Raw genomic sequence first — 16,537 nt, 5'->3', positions numbered from 1 at the left:
AACAATTTAGTATAGAATAAAAGGTTATGAGTAGAATGTACATTTTAGTAAACTGTTTTATTTCTGCAAAAGAGAAATGCTAAGATTTTGCAACAAGAAAATTATTAAATGTACTTTTTTGGAAACTGTTGCGAGTAAGGATTAATTTCAAATCAGAGTGGTAAGTGAAAGTTATGTGATGCACACACCACACCAGATTTTTTAAAATACTATTTTGTTTAAAGAGTTAAACAAAAATAATAAAATTGATAATTTTTATACCAAACACAAAAAGTTGCTAAGATTTGTCTTGGATTTAAACTACAATTCAACTATTGTTATACAATTTGGGAGACTTCCACAAAATTCTTTGTCATCTTAATGATTCCAGATCAACTACTAAAATATATTCTAAATTTTATAACTAATACTAACATTTACTTCTTTTGGACTTGAAGATCCTACGACTTATAAAGAAAACGAAATGACGATTCCCTATCTTCTACAACTTATTATACATCCTCTTCTAACGATAGTTAAGGAAGCAATTACAGAAAACACAGGCATATAATAATCAATATTTATAGGCAGTTAATTATAAACAAGCTAAAACCAATTGAGTGGATAACACTTCTACACAAACTATTAAGTTCTTATATCTTCATACTGAGGGATATATGTAATTGAGTATGAAAACTGAGAAATCAAAATATTATCAAGAAAACAACTTTGTTGTCCAAAAAAATATTACACTTCAAAAAGATATGTACAATAAAAAATGGTGAGTTAAATAATACAACAGTAATGACTAATAAAAGGTTGAAGAAGAAGAGTCACTTGAATTTAAAATTTTAATAACTTAGGAACTTACAAAGGTAAGCATTCAAAATAAGCGTCTTTTCAAATGCATCTATAAATAAATATAATATTTATATACAAATATTCATTTTAAATAAAATATAAAATAAAAATATATACAGTTTTGACACTTTTCCACAGCCCACTAAATTGTTCATAAACCATAATTTCATATGGTAAAAGATTTCGGACTTAAAGAAGCTCATTCAAATGTCAGCTTCTTAAAATAATTTTGGCTGTTGTTTACTCACTAGCCGAATTTTGGGCTTAACATGAAAGTTAACAAATAAAACTGATAAATCTACTATTTTGAGCCAATAGCTTCATAATTTTACAATAGTAAAAACAGCAATGAAAAAAACAAAACAAATTACACTTTCCTAGATTTCTATAAAAGGACTAATATAACAAAATACATCCCTAATATTCCAATAATACTAACATTGAAACACCTGAAAAATGTGGGTAAGTGTCCTATGGTGGCATAAAATATAATATATATTAATTAATAGGGTAGAACTACAGATCACATTGTACAGAATTATAAAAGCCCATTAAATTAATGAAGGCTATGCCTTGGGACTTATCCCAACATTAAAACTAAATTGACTTGAAATAAGCATTGACAATACACCTCTTCCAATAAGGATACAAATAATATTTATAAAAAGTCTTGAACCATCACATTGAATTAAAAGTGATATGGAAATGTTTGACAATTCCATTTCAAAAAGTCTGTCAGGAACTGCTTCGCATTACCTGACATAGGAATGCCACATAAGCTCACAAGTAATAAACAAGTCATAAGATTTATTTGAAAAACACCCAGTTCAGCTAACATATTTTTCTTTTTTTTAATCATTAGCTACCACTCCCCATTCATTTTTACAATTTGGGCATTTAACTTTCTTCTTGAAAGACTCCCTAAACTGAGAAAAACAATGCTTATGGAGAAGTGTATCACAGTTCAAACATTTTTCACCACATATAACCATTTGCTTACACAAATGACAATTATCGATATCAAAATTTTCACTTATAAACGGCCCTAACTCAGCAATACTTAGTGCAGAAAGGAAGTACATTCCTTCTTTCATAAGTAATAATTTCTTCTCTACAAACAGGCGTAAGTATTCGTCAGCTACACTTCTCGACACTTTACCTCCTTCTAGATCTGAACTAAGGTTCAAGGCATCTATTGAACCAATAAAGCCATTTTCAGAAGTAATAATTGCATGAACAAGTTCATAAAGGTATTCTGACTGTATAGGTGTCAAATTACATTTTAATTCGGGTCTTTCTGCAGTAGAAACAAGAACACACATTTTCTCACCTGTCAATTCACAAGGCAATATAACAATTTTTTGTAAAAACACACAAATTGTTTCATTTATAATCCTTATTGCTTTGTCTAAGTCAGTGTACTCTCCATCACTTTCTGTTTCCAATATATTCTGTAAAAGTGTGTAGGGTGACATTTGTTGTATCAGTAGACACTGCAAAATTATCTTGTATTCAGGTTTATATTGGCTGTTGACACTCATCTGCAAAAATACAACAACCGAACGTCAGTTACCCCAAGTTTACAACTAATTCACAATCTAAGGAATTAATAAACAGTATTTTCATATAGTAAACTAGTTAAAAGTGATGAAAGTAATTAATATACATCAAAATTTCAGATAAATAGTATTTACCTTTACAGTTATCAGAACTAAAACTTAAAAAGCAGGCCATGTACATAACCTATAACTACCACAAACTGTACAGCGCGGTTCAGGAAAGTTAACATCGATCTACAGTGTTGACATTTCTATATTTCCTAATGCATGAATTATCTATTACCTCTTTTAAAAAACAATTCATTTTTTTGTATTTTGAGCTAAGTTTGATTACCATTTCTGCCAATCTAATTGTATAATTTTGATACAAATTTGATTTAATATTTCGGTCACCAAATCAAAAATTTTAGAAAACTTGTATATAAGAGCTATTTTAAGATGTTGGTGAGGTGAGGTCAGATTCCAATTGGTGGCGTATAACTATATGTTATTTCATATCATCATTATTTTCGTGATATACTCTGGTTCGAGAATTTAGTTGAATATTTCTGAGTTCACCTTGAGGTATAGTTCTAATTGATGTTTAATTATTTTAAATTCGCTACATTTTGTGCAATTAATTTTCTAAAAAAAAAAAAAAATCGTGAGCAGCTTAGCTCCATCACTAATGTTGTATTTTATCCACATTTTTGTTTAAAAAAGAAATAAAAAATATATATGTATATACAGTTGACCGTAAAAATTTATATATAAGAAGATGGTTAGGGTTGCGGTCAGAAAAAGAGGAACAAATAGTTTATTACTATTTTAATGTCCGACGTTTCGCCCCACTTTGCAGGGTTTCATCAGGGCTGTTCAAAGCGAAAGGTTGAATAGTAACCTTTTTTTTTCAACCTTTCGCTTTGAACAGCCCTGATGAAGCCCTGCAAAGTGGGGCGAAACATCGGACATTAAAATAGTTATAAACTATTTGTTCTTTTTTTTTTTTACCGCAACCCTGACCATCTTCTTATGTAGAAATAAAAAATACTTTTATTGTTTCAATTATGCTTGAAAAGTGTGAATAAAAAGTTGAAACCCCAAAAAAGGACTTTGCTAAAACCAATTTAATTTATATACAAACACTTTTACTCAATTAGAAGGAGTTGAGTTTTCCAAGATCTTAAACCTTCCACTCGCTAAACAAACAACAGGAATGAAAAAACAAAATTAAGATCCCCAAAAAGTAATTCCCTAACATTACACCCACAATCCAATTTACTTACAAATTTTCAACTCACTTACTTCGTAGGAAGAGACTGTAGATTTAGCCATTTTAAGATAAACTAGATTGCGATCCTCTTCGAAAAATTTTGATCATTCATAATTTCATTGAATCTCTTCTTGAAAGTATTTTCTCTCTAAAAGTAGCTAACAATATACTTGGCCATAATAAAATTTTATTAAATAACTTCAACGCTTTAATTTTTAAGAGTTTCTGTAAAGAATTACGATTTATCAAAGTTAATTTATTTATGTTGGTTAGCAAAATCTATCTGCTATTTTCTTCATGCCCTAAGGGCCTATGTGCTAACACTACTGCTAAAAAATCTCCTTCCAGACTCATTGGAAAATCATATTTTAAATAAGCCAATTCAAGTTTATAACAAAGTAAGGCATCTGACCTTTCACAAAAGATACTTATTCAATATCAGTAATAGTCTTGAAGTTGAAAAATTAAAATTGAAATATGCACTCACAAACTCAATTTTTACATCAAAAGTTTACTTTTTTTTGTAGATCAATTTACTTTTTTAGGCAAGTATTATCTGGTCCAACTCACACAGGATCATATCATCTCGCCAGATCTCCAAAACTCCCAATCTATAAAAACGTTATTTTCAGCTATGTTTTCTCAACTCTACTGCTGGAAAACCTACTTTATGGCCGGGTAGATCAAAGAACTATGTGCCCTGAGCTGTGCCCAAACTCTATGATGGTAACTCTCTTACTCTCTATTTCATGTTTTTTTTTTTTGCAGAATAATATACATAATTAGTAGTCATTATAACAAACAATAGATTACAACAACCTCTTTACGATTAGAATCCTAATGATTAGAATCATATGGGGCGAAACATGTATTTAAGCAATTTTGAGTTTCTTCCTAAAGATAGCGTGATAGTCCTGTAGCCGAAGCCGATGCCAAGTCCTGAGCAAATAATTTCCTCTATACCAATGAACCTAATGTTGTAGATTGAGCCTCCCACCTTCCCAATTAACGCATTTTACCAAATCGGTAAACATCAGTAGTTTGCTTAATTTTAAACTATAAGACAGGCGTTAAACTTAATTTGTTGGCTCTTCAGCTCGCTCATAGGTAGCGTCGCTACAGTACTCTCCTCCTTGAAGATGGAGTCTAAGAATGATGTTCTGGTAAGGTGATCATGGTGAAAATTGAACTTTAGCTTGCTCTTTCGTCTAGAACGAGTTCTTTGTGCAAGCTTGATTGCGGTCCTGTTTCAGTGGATTTTTCATTAAACAAAAATGTCGGTTTTATACGATCTATTGATATGTTGGATGTCCCATCTTGTAGTTGCACTAGGAAGTATTTTTCGTTTCATTTAATAACTTTATGCGGTCCGGAATACAGTGGCACTAGGGGTCGCTTGAGAAATCCTCTTGTACAAAGACGTGGTTCCATGTTTGTAGTTCGTCGTGAATAAAAGTAGCCCTAGCCGATTTGCATACTTGAGAAGGTCGCAGTTAGGACAAATTGTTTTTTAATTCATCTAGTGCAACATGGATCTCTTTATACATCCAAGTGTAGAGAAATATTTATTTCGTTTCATTTGAACATATTTGTTCTTCTGAAGGGATCTTGTCATTGAATCAAGTTTTTTTTCTCTTCTAATATGACATTCTAAGGTTAATTTTATATTATAATTGTAATTAAATAATTAATTTGTAACGAATTGATTAATAAACTATTGTTGATGTAACGTATCAAATTCTTGTTGTTATAATGCACATATTAGTAATAAGTTTAGTTTTCATAAGAAACCCAGTTCCAATTTGCATTGGAAAAATAAAACACATGATATATTGAGCAGAGTGATTATTTGCTCCGGGCTCGGTTTCAGAAATCTCTTCAGGGACGAGAAGAGTGAAGATAATATCTTCAAGATTCCAGAACAACATAAGTATGTAATTGCATGTCTTTGTGTTTGAAGAAAAATTAATAAGTTGTTACAAATAGTGTTTGGTAAGGAATATAAGATTTTTTAAAAATTATAATCAGTTATATGTCTTCAATAAGTAATAATATTAATTAATATAAATTAATGTACAAGTAACTAAAAAACTCAAGTATCAAATAGTTTTAATTAGCAACTGCATCTCTATTTCACTCAACAAAAGCAATAAAAACAATATATATTATATTGTATACATACATATATATTATACTACTCTTTGTAGGTGCTTATCTTATTATAATATTAATTTTTTACAAACCTCCTTCTTCTGCTTCGGGTTCTTACGTATTAACTCCACCGCAGTTGTTTGCAATCTTCTTGTTCGTACTCGCGAGAAGTTACCTTTGGTTTCCTTGTTTGCTGTCTCCATTTTATAGTGCTACGAAAATGCATTTTTGGGATTTGCTATAAACAGAAGAAGATGCAATTTTATTTTTTCAGGAGCGAAATATTTTGCCTAAAAACGTACATGTAGCAATTCGCATGACATGAAACTATATTTTGGTAAATGTAACTTTTGAAAATGTAATTTAAGCCAGTGTGATCAGCAAGTGGGGCTTAGAAAAGACACCTGGTTTGAGTTGTGCTGAATTCCATTTTGTTCAGCTTTAAGATTCATATACTGCTGGTTCGATGAGCTGATATCGGTTAAATTTTGTGAAAAGCAGCTTGATTTATCGGATAAAACTGTTATAGACTGGAATAATTACATGCGTGAATTATGTATCTCGGATATGGAAAATAAATTAAACAAGAAGATAGGTGGACCAAATTGCATTGTGGAAATTGATGAAATTTTGTTTATTACATAAAAATAATTGTGGTCTAGTATTACCCGAAGAGGGGGGTTTGGTGGTATATGTAGAGAAACAAATGTGACTGTTCCTTCGTTTGTTGTGACTGTTCCTAATAGAACTGGCTCTACCCTTCTTGATAAAATTATTGAAAATATTCAACAGTTGGAAAGGTTACCAAACAAATACAATAATAAAAGAAGGGTTCCGAGTCATAAAGACAATTTTATTGATCCTGATACAGGAGTTGATACATAAACAGTTGAGAAAATGTGGGGTAGTGCTAAATGGAAGTAATAAGAGACATAGGAGGACGGCGAGACATCATTTGAAATCTTATTTATCATTCATATGACGACAGCATCAGGTGAAAGAAAATAGAGACTATTGAATCTTTATTAAATTCTATATCGGCCCATTTTCCACCGAAATCTGGTTGACTACTTTATATAAATAAAATATTTTGAATTTTAAAGTGTTTTGATTATACACAAAGATTTTTATTCTGTAATTTGTTCCAAAAACTTTAGGTGTAAATTGGTGCATTGGCAGAATTTTTGCTGCGGTGGCGTATAAGTACCGAATTAGGTAAAAAACTTAAAAACATCTCAGGCGGCTTAGCTCTATATTAAAAAATAAATAAAACAATATAAAATCATTGAAACTCTCAGCTATTAACCAATTGCTGCAAAGTTGTTCTAGGTTAACAATAGAGACAGTCTTGTAAATGAAGACTACTTTATACGACTGATGTGGGTCCCGCATATTTTAAGAATATGCCCTACCTCCCTGAATGAAATATCTTCAATTAATGTAAGACTTAATTCTGTTGTAGAAAGCATAGATTGGAAATATTACAGTGATAAAGCTGTCTTCTTATTCTCTCTATCATGAATAAATGATAGACACCATGTGGCCTGAATGATGTTATGGCTGATTGATTAACGGGGAAACTTACATTCATTTATTCATATTTATTCTGTCCTTCCAACTTTGTTACATTATGTTGTGCGCTATGGCTGCACACAGAAGCGTCCAGTCTTTTGATGTTCTTACCGATAACGTTTATAAGAAATTTTGGTTTTATTCCATGGAGTTTACTAATGTGAAAATAATTAGCACTCGCAAGTGGTAACATAACTTCTACAAATTTTTTAATCAAAGTTCTGGTCGAAATCCGATATAACATTCATAATTTATAATCTTAATATATAATTTTTTATTCCAGTTTTAACCATGCATTAACGTTCCTCTGGTTGAGTTCTACATTGTAAGTATTTGTAGCTTAATTACTAAAGAAGGGCAGTGAAAGTGTGATCGCTATGGGCAATGATATCTTCATTTACTTCGAAAAACCTATCTGATAGTTAAACTATTCTAACTAGGACAATATATCTTGAATTTCAGATTTAAGTTTCAGCAATGCATTCATGTTCCTCTGGTTGTGTCTTACTTAGTAGACTAAGTAATAAAGATTTTTATTAGTGATTAATGATTTCAATATAATACTTCGATACTTTCGGAATCGTAGGTCGGAAGTTGTATATTGTTAGCAATTCCAAACTGAAACCGGAAAAACGAAGATTTTGATCCTAACATTTAAGACCCGAAAGCCAAAAACGTAAAGCTCTGCTGTAAGAACTATTTTCAGTACACCATGCCATAAGTTTATCTCTATTTTGGAATAGAGGAAACGAAAGGATTTAGAGAACACATAAATTTCGGCAAGAGATCTTGGTTTCTAAGCTCGTTTAGACTATAGCAAGTTATTGACTCTTATCAGTAGCGGCGCCTAAATGACAGATTACGCCAAGTCGCGCGACCAGTCAAAGTTGTGCAACGTCGAGTGCAGTAAGTAGTAAATGGGATGGGGAGACTACTTACAAAGAAAAGCCACCCTGCTTCTTCCCTATCCCCCCAGTATGTGACGTCCCCCAGCCAACAGGAGATAACGGACTGACCGAGGGTAGGAGTGATGACCCCACTCCGTGCATTTTGACTTGGAATCGCGTTGTGCTTTTTCAAGATGTTTATTGGCCACATGAAGATTTAGTCCAATAATTATATGTTTTCGAAAAAGCGCGCGCCTCCTGGTTCTGAGAAACATAATTTGTGGATCTATTGTGGTTTTCATTGTCCAAATATTTTCACTGTCTTTAATGCCGATAAACAATATACTACTGCCTATAATGTATTAATAATTAAAATATTGTAGGCTGGGTCACCAGAGGACAGTTGTTATTTTAAAGTCAGATCAAGTGTGGATCGAAGAGCATGGTACTGGATTGTTATTGGTGTCAGGGCTGACTGCCAAATAGTCCAGCTCATGACGGACATGGGTGATGGTTGTTATTTGTTGTTAGGAATGCAACTTATAATTCAAACTAAAAAACTCTGCCCGTTTGTTTGGGGGTTGTAAAACAAAAATTGAATATCGAACTGGATATTAAATATTCATTGCTTATGAGGTCACTATAATAAATTCACAGCTTTATAAACCCCGATTCGCATCAAGAATACACCTTCTGTATGGATTCTCATTATGATGCTGGTTGCGGTTTTAATTTTTCGTTTAATCTTTTTCAGGTCTTATAGTTTCAACACGATTCGAGGTGAGCTGTAGATGTACAAGTACTAGTGGAGCCAGTTGTTTGTCAATGCTCCTATGGTTGATATTTTGGATTTGTTGGGTGGGAAATTGCCTTGTAAAAAATATATATTATGCTACTTGATGAAGTATATGAACCAGTAATGGAAACTTATACTGAGTATTTACTTGATTAAAAAAAATAAAGACATGATTTAATTATTAGTGTGAGGTATGTAGCTAAATCCATCCAGCTTTATTGCAACTCTTGCTACTGCGAGAAATTATAGGTCTCTCAGGGTAGGTGGAACGGAATTTCCTTTTTGATTTTTTCAGTTTTGTAATTTAGGAATGGTACATTCACCTAAAAGCTTATATTTGAGTACGAATAGACATATGTACGCCTAATATTTCCTGAGATATTTTTTTCTTAATATTCAATATTTTACAAAAACTTTTATTCCAAATAAAAAAAAAAAAATTGTAAATTCATTTTTTCCAATATCTCAGAAACTATTAGAAGTGGAACAAGTGCCAATTGTGATATCAATTAGCACTCAAATCGAAGCTAGGTAAATGAATCATAAATCACCCTTTTGACCCCAAAGATTTTGAGCCCTGAATGAATGATGAGAGAAAATATTTAACTTTTCAGCTTTTCTGACACCACTTTATATTTATTAATTTTTTATAACCACTATTATAACGGCGTGAAAATATTTTGAAAATTGATACCACACAAGTTTTATTTTTTGGAAAAAAAGCAACATATTTTGCTCACGTAGATTTTTTTTTTTTAGAATAATACGAGGATTATGTCATAGAGATACTAATAACGAATAACAAAATTCTACCCCTGTCTTAATACGAATTAGTTCCAACTATAATCTATTTTGTAGGAGGATAGACCGGGTGGCGGTCAATAAAGGTACCAAAATAGTAAAAGAGAAATATTTATTGTAAAACAACTTTTCGCCCCATTTCGTAGGGCTTCGCCATGTCTGAAAGTTCTGCGACCAACTGAGTAGATCTTATATAGATTGACTCGTCGCAACTTCATTCTTACAGCCCTCATGAAACCCTGCAAAATGGGGCGAAACGTTGGTTTACAATAAAAGTTCTCTTTTACTATTTCGATGTATCCCCAGACTAGGTCCTAAGTGTTCATCCGATCTGATTTCAGTTAAGTGATGTAGACACGATTTTAAGTGCTTCAGCTTTAAGCTATTCTCTAGAGATTGAGGTTATCAAGAAAAAAGAAACTTATTAGTTATCTTGTATCAGATCACGTAAGAAAAATTTAAAGTTAGAAATTAGCTTGAGTATTCATTTACTATTTACTGGTATGCTCCAATTATTCATGTGATGTGGAAGTTGATAAACAAAACTTTAATTACTTACTGAATTACAAATTACTTCCAATAATTTGAAATACAAATTTATTTGCAGGGATAGCAAATGATGTTTAACATAAATTGTAAATTTAATATTGTATTATGAAGTTGTATGTTGAAAGTTTGATAAATGGTTTCATTTATGTGGTTTCGTGTATTAAAAAACGTTATTGCATACATCGTGTTTTAATAACTGTTCCACCTTACGTGTTAAATATTGTCATTAAATATTTGTCATTTTTAAATAGATAAATATCCAGGACCTATTGATCACATTTGAAGTAATTGGAACAAAGGAAATATATATACCTAATCTAAGAGACACGATATGATTCGTTTCTGTATATCTGAATGTAAGGCTATTTTGTTTGTTTGAACATAATATTATAGCAGTTAAAAAGTATATATGGATCATACTTAGTTGCTAAGAAACTAAACCAGTGATTTCGAACAGTCAGTAGGAAAATAAGAATTACAAAAATTCTAAGCCGGAACGTTACTACAATATTTTATTGAAAAAAAGGGCGAAAATTATGCAAATTTCCGAAACTTTTTACAGTATTAAATATTTAGATTTTTTCAACTATTCAACGAATTATCCCTATTATTTTAGATTTGAAATTTTGACTAACCTGCTGCGAATGTTGACGTTAGACAATAATCTTTTCTATTCAAAATTCAACACTATATTGATAAAATATCAATTTCTTATTACGAGTAAGGATTGATTTTAAATTTTAGTGCGTGAAATGATTAGAGAAGGAGATGAACAGTAACTGATCCATGAAAGGAAAATATCTTATCTACAATAGTTTTGGCATGCTCGAACAACAGTTTCTAAAGAGCTATCCCAAGTTTAGGAGAAGTGAGTGAAAAAAGCATCTAGAAACATAGAAATACAAATATTTATTACACAAAAGCATTGCCTGGCACGGCATCAGAGTAAAGCAAATCTAGAATAGAGGTGTAAAAGAAATAAATTAAAAAAACATAATAGATTTTATGAGCTGATTCATACACGACACGTCACTGTGAATAGTTTTGTAAGAATTCGTTTATATACCACTAGCATGGGATTGTTACATGTTCGATCCCCATATAGAATTCCAAAACCCTCTAAAAATAACGACAGACATTCTTCATATCTATAAAGATAATAAAAGGATCTAGGATATTTCGCGATCAGAAAAAATAATAAGATTCATGGGATGTGAAAGTGTCGTATTAATTCCGTTATCGAATCAGCTGCTCTCATCTCCATATCTCACAGTAACTGCCGATTTTTTTAAAGAGGGTCGATTAGTTGATTAACGTTGCCCCTTGGCTTTTAATTGTTATTCTGTCCTTGCTTTAATTTTTGTCCTTCTCTCAGTAAACAGTTTGTTCCTTGATCCAATTAGTTTAAATCTGAGATGACATTTATTTTAAATAAAAGCTTTATTAAATCTATTATTTTAACTTCGAATCTAAAAATGTCTATTTTATTTTACATATCTTACTTTAACACTTTATTTTATCAATGAAATATTTTATTTTATCATTATAACTAAGTTTATTGAATGGAGAATTTGGAAATTTTATAAGGAATACTTTAATTCGTTCCCGATTTTCCAACTCAAAATAATTTGGAAAGTACATATCACTGTTCTGCTTTGGTTGTTGCACAACTTAAAAAAAAAGTTTGTGTTGTTATTTTGTATTGAACTTATTCCAAAGATAGAGAACCATAAACTAGGATCCCCTGCCTGTTTGGGACATTGTTCTAAATCTTAAAAAATTAAGTTTACGATAACATTTATTGAATACGTCCAATACAAAGTAGAACAAAAGAATATTTTTTGAGTTGCGCCGTTACCAAAGAAAAGTAGTGATGGATAAATATTATAGTATGAGATTTATATGATGACTAATGGTCCTCTGAGTTCTCTTAGATGTTATATTTTAATTTTGAATTCATGCCATTTTCCAATTTTAGCCACTTTTTTACTCATATAGGAGGATGAAAGAAAAAAGGGGTTTAGCAGGAGAGTACTATGGATGGATTTGAAGCTAATGACATGCAATATCAAATACATGATAATGATTATTTTCCTAAGAATTGTAGTTTTTATAGCCAAAATATATTCAAAAAATTATGTTTTTTGAAAACAAAATATTGATTTGAAAAACGATATCTCGGAAAATATTGAACATTGAGAATTTTGACAGTGCTCAAATTCTATCTGATTTACTATACTTTAAATAGGAATCGTTTATGTTATTTTTTTCGCGAAGTAATTGATTTTCAAGATATAGAGCAATGAATGAAAATTGAACGAAAAGTTAAATTTTTTTTCTTCAATAAAATGTACTTCTGATGTTGCGCTCTTGAAATAAAGTACCTACTTTTCCAGAAGGTTTGCCGTTCCTTTTGGTAAGATCAGGTAAAAAAGGAATTATTTTCCAACAGAAAATGTAAGTTTGCATTTGAAAAATATAATTATAATAAAATAATTATTATCCCAAATCATAATTTTGATGAGAGTGAATAAACACAATAATTGAAACTTTTAGTTAGCGAAATTTATACTTATGGACAAAGGAAACGCAATAAAAAAAAAAAAAATTGAAAACAGTTGATTGCAAATATGTTTTTAGGTAAAAACCAAATGCACTTAACTACATCTGGCACTCGACATCGCAGTGAGGTAAAAATAGTTTTACTTTAAAATCTAAGATTATACAATACATATCTCCAAACTCAATATAGGCTTAAAATTAGAGAAATTTAATCCTTTAATTTTTACTAAATAGTTAGTAGCTGCTGTATTGCTAGTAGCTTAACTATACACTAAATCTGAAAATATACGGTGGCCATATTGAAAAATTATCACATTAAGCTTACGTAGCACTAGGGTGTTGTGAACTTTTACCATTGGTTTTTGCTAATAATTTTACATTAGAATCCATTGAAAAAAAAGTTTATAATTACATCTTGGTCAGCTTGCAATTTTACTGGCCTATGTCTGCTTCGTCTACCAGCCTCTCCTCAGGGATCTCTCCTTGAAATCTCCCGCTATGGATTTCTTGAACAACCAGATGTTAACCGACCTCTTTCACTGATTCTATTGCACTTTTCTGTAGCTCCCTCTATACACCATTTTTCGTTTTTCTATCCTTTATGGAAAAAAAAAATTGTTTTCAGATATTTTTTCTTCAACTAATTTTTCCTAAAATTCTCGAGACAGTAACTCCCGTTTAGAACTTTCTGTAGCCGATTTTTATTGAAATAATTCTCTTATTCTACGAACAAAAATTAGTATTGATATTAGATTTTTATTCATAATCTATTTTTCCGACGTTGACGTTTCCATAGGAACGTCCGTTGAAGCAAGATAAACCCAAACAGCGTCCATCAACAGAACTCTATATGATATGGCCAATAACTATTTATTTTCTAAAAACGTTCTGTGTCAGTCAGCATCGTTCAATATTTATAACACTTTTTTTTTTGTTTAATGTATTAGTTGAAAATTGGAAAATAAACATTTTTAAAAAGAGTAACACCACGAAACGCCAGTTAGCCGTTGACGACGCATGCGCAGTGTTAGACTCCAACAGAGGTTCGGTTAGGAGGTCAGTGTTCGGCCAGCCGTCGAAGGAGTATCACCTGCTTCGTACTCAACCATGGCGAACATGTAAGTACGATCTCTTATAAACTTACGATCACCTAAAAAATAAAATTTGTCAATCTTTTTTCTAATATTAGCCAATCATTATGTTTCCACTGCTATTTATGTCAATGTTTCTGATTATTTAACAAAAGTATTGGAGCGCTTCCATTTTCAAATTGTTTACGAGTTCTAAATTCAATGTCACTATTATCAGGTCTTATGGATATTGCGTCTGGCATTTTTCTTTTTCAACGTCAGTACATCATTTTAAACTTACAATATTTATGATTTTTAAAAAAACTTTTTCAAAGTTCCGTTCTTAAATTTTTATATTTTTTCTATTTAACAAAAGGAAAATTGTTATATTTTTTTCTTGGTTATGGAGCTAGAATTTAAGTGGCACGAAGGTATTTTTAGAAAGACTTCAGACACCCGTGCACCAGCCTTGTTTTCGTGTTCGTTTGCATGTTATGTATTTATTTTATTTCTTCTATTTAATTTATTTTTAAACCTCCAACTCTTAAAAACTCATAAATTTTTAATACTATATTAAATTAATAAAACAATGTAAAATCCGTTTAATTGGAGTAATTATGAATTACTTTAGTAAGTTTTTGTGGTTCGACAGACGATGTCTTAAATCTTAAGGACAGTATTAAAATTTGAACTGAGACCTAGCCGACACCTTACCTACTCCATTACTCAGCGTTATTATTTGTTTCATAGTTTTAGAATGTTTTTTAAGTTTTACGAAGAATTTACAGCGTTTTCTTTTCTCTTTTTTTTAACTGATATTAAATATAAATATCTCACGTTAACAGACCTAATAAGGTTCTAAAAGTAATGCAATTGGTTATATTATATTATTTATTTGTTTATTATTTTCGAATTAGATCAAATTTACATGTATTACAAAAAAAAAAATTGTTGGAAGATAGAGTGGTCAGTCAATAAACGTACTGATAGTGAAAAAAACTATTTATTTGGACGTTTTGCCCCATTTTGTAGGGCTTCATCAGATCTGAATAAGAACAACTAACATTGTAACATTGAAGAACTAACATTGTAAACTATGATAAAAAAATTAGAAAATAAATATAAAGAGTGTTAAAAGTTATTTAGGTACATATATGAAAAAGTACTGTACGTGATAGAATTGGACATGTAAAACTTGGGTTAATAGTGAATTCTATATTCTTAACTCATTTTTTTTGTTATTTTATTTAATTTAAGATATATAACTTTTTTACCCTTTCTTTTATATTATATATTCATATAGATCCTTTTATTCTTCTATATTCCTCCTATATCCTAATTTTTTGTCATATTTCATAATGTTTGTATCTTGTTTTCATTTAGCTCTGATGAATATAGCTCCCTGCAAAGTGGCGCGAAACGTAGATTTCTATTAAAAATCCCATGAGTATTTTCAAACAATTTGAGCTCAAAATATTGAAATAATGTTTTATTATATTTCGGAACCTTCTCAAAATTGAGAAAATTGAGTACGACTCCTGACAATGTAGGAGATAAGAGCAGATAAAATCAGCACATATAACCGTTCAGTAACCTACCCCTACTGTACTCTGACGGTTGATTTCAGTAAATTATGAAGATTCACGGGAGCTAATGATGAACAAAGGCAAATGTTAGCAATGGCTTTGATATAAAATTATATCAAATAGCCTAAGGCTCAAAAATTATATTAATCCCAGGCATCAAAAATAAATTTATCCTGGGCCCCAAAAGATGCCTACGTTCTGTAATTCAAAATCTAAGGGACTTCTTAGTAATAGAAAAAAAAGTCTTGGATTAACTAAAAAAAAAAAAAACTAGTTGAAGAACTAGTGCGACGCTCAAGCGCTATACATATAATGTAAAGCCATTTTGCACGAAATCCCTGAACTCCGCCAATTACCCGCTGAGCTGAAAAATACCTGAATTACATGAACTGCACGTTTAAACACAAAGAAAGTGCATTAATTTGTTTTTAGAAAAGTCTCGAGTTTCATTCAGACGTGGAAGGCACACGACTACTATATCAAGTTTAATTTTTTTTTTATAATATAAAAAATATTTATTCGTCATTTTACATCAGAAACTAGATGGAATATTGATCCATCTCTTTTTAAATTCTTTAAAAAAAAGTCTGAAACTAGAAACAGACAGAAACTATAAAAGCTATTTATTAAAAATCTCGAACGAGTTAAATATACATTTTGACCTTGATGCATTGCGTGGAAGGGTTGTATAAAAGCAAGTAAAGCCTTGAAAATTTTCAAAAGAAACAATTCAAAAGAAGCTGATTGTTTCTTGGAAAAACGATTAACATTCTAGGCTCAGGGAGAGGTGTGGTTCCGCCACAAAACCTTCTCCAAATTTTATTGATATGTCTCTTCTTGTAAGTCCATAGAACTCGGGTTTCATTCTGATGTGGAAGGCCACACGACTACTATATAAAGTTTAATTTATAT

The 16,537-nt window shown here is 30.9% G+C and overlaps 2 protein-coding genes and 1 long non-coding RNA gene across 5 annotated transcripts in view; 1 reads left to right on the top strand and 2 right to left on the bottom strand.

Moving 5' to 3' along the window:
- Positions 1–1,691: 1,691 nt before the first annotated feature.
- Positions 1,692–2,162, bottom strand: Nse1 (Non-SMC element 1). The gene has a single exon (XM_067050111.1). The coding sequence runs from the start codon at positions 2,160–2,162 to the stop codon at positions 1,692–1,694; it is 471 nt and encodes a 156-aa protein (XP_066906212.1).
- A 3,737-nt stretch (positions 2,163–5,899) lies between these two features.
- LOC136796423 (uncharacterized) overlaps positions 5,900–16,537 on the bottom strand; it is a 12,261-nt gene continuing 1,623 nt past the window's right edge. Inside the window, exons 2-3 of one of the 2 annotated variants that reach the window (XR_010844138.1) lie at positions 13,382–13,566; positions 5,900–6,040 (exon numbers count right to left, since the gene is read on the bottom strand). This is a non-coding gene — a long non-coding RNA (uncharacterized lncRNA). Of the gene's footprint in view, positions 6,041–13,381; positions 13,567–13,772; positions 14,120–16,537 lie in introns of those variants that run through there. The other variant, XR_010844137.1, reaches the window with a different exon arrangement.
- The window catches only part of LOC106680574 (facilitated trehalose transporter Tret1-2 homolog), a 152,179-nt gene continuing 149,665 nt past the window's right edge, over positions 14,024–16,537 (top strand). For both annotated transcript variants that reach the window (XM_067050129.1, XM_067050128.1), the window contains exon 1: positions 14,024–14,087. In XM_067050129.1, coding sequence (XP_066906230.1) covers positions 14,077–14,087 — 11 coding nt within the window. In that variant the 5' untranslated portion in view covers positions 14,024–14,076. The remainder of the gene's footprint in view (positions 14,088–16,537) is intronic.

Source organism: Halyomorpha halys, unplaced genomic scaffold (genome assembly GCF_000696795.3).
Source record: "Halyomorpha halys isolate HHAL.00 unplaced genomic scaffold, Hhal_1.1 Scaffold269.1, whole genome shotgun sequence".
Lineage (NCBI taxonomy): Eukaryota > Metazoa > Arthropoda > Insecta > Hemiptera > Pentatomidae > Halyomorpha > Halyomorpha halys.
Note: the sequence above shows the minus strand (reverse complement) of the source record. Positions and strands in the feature narration are given on the sequence as shown.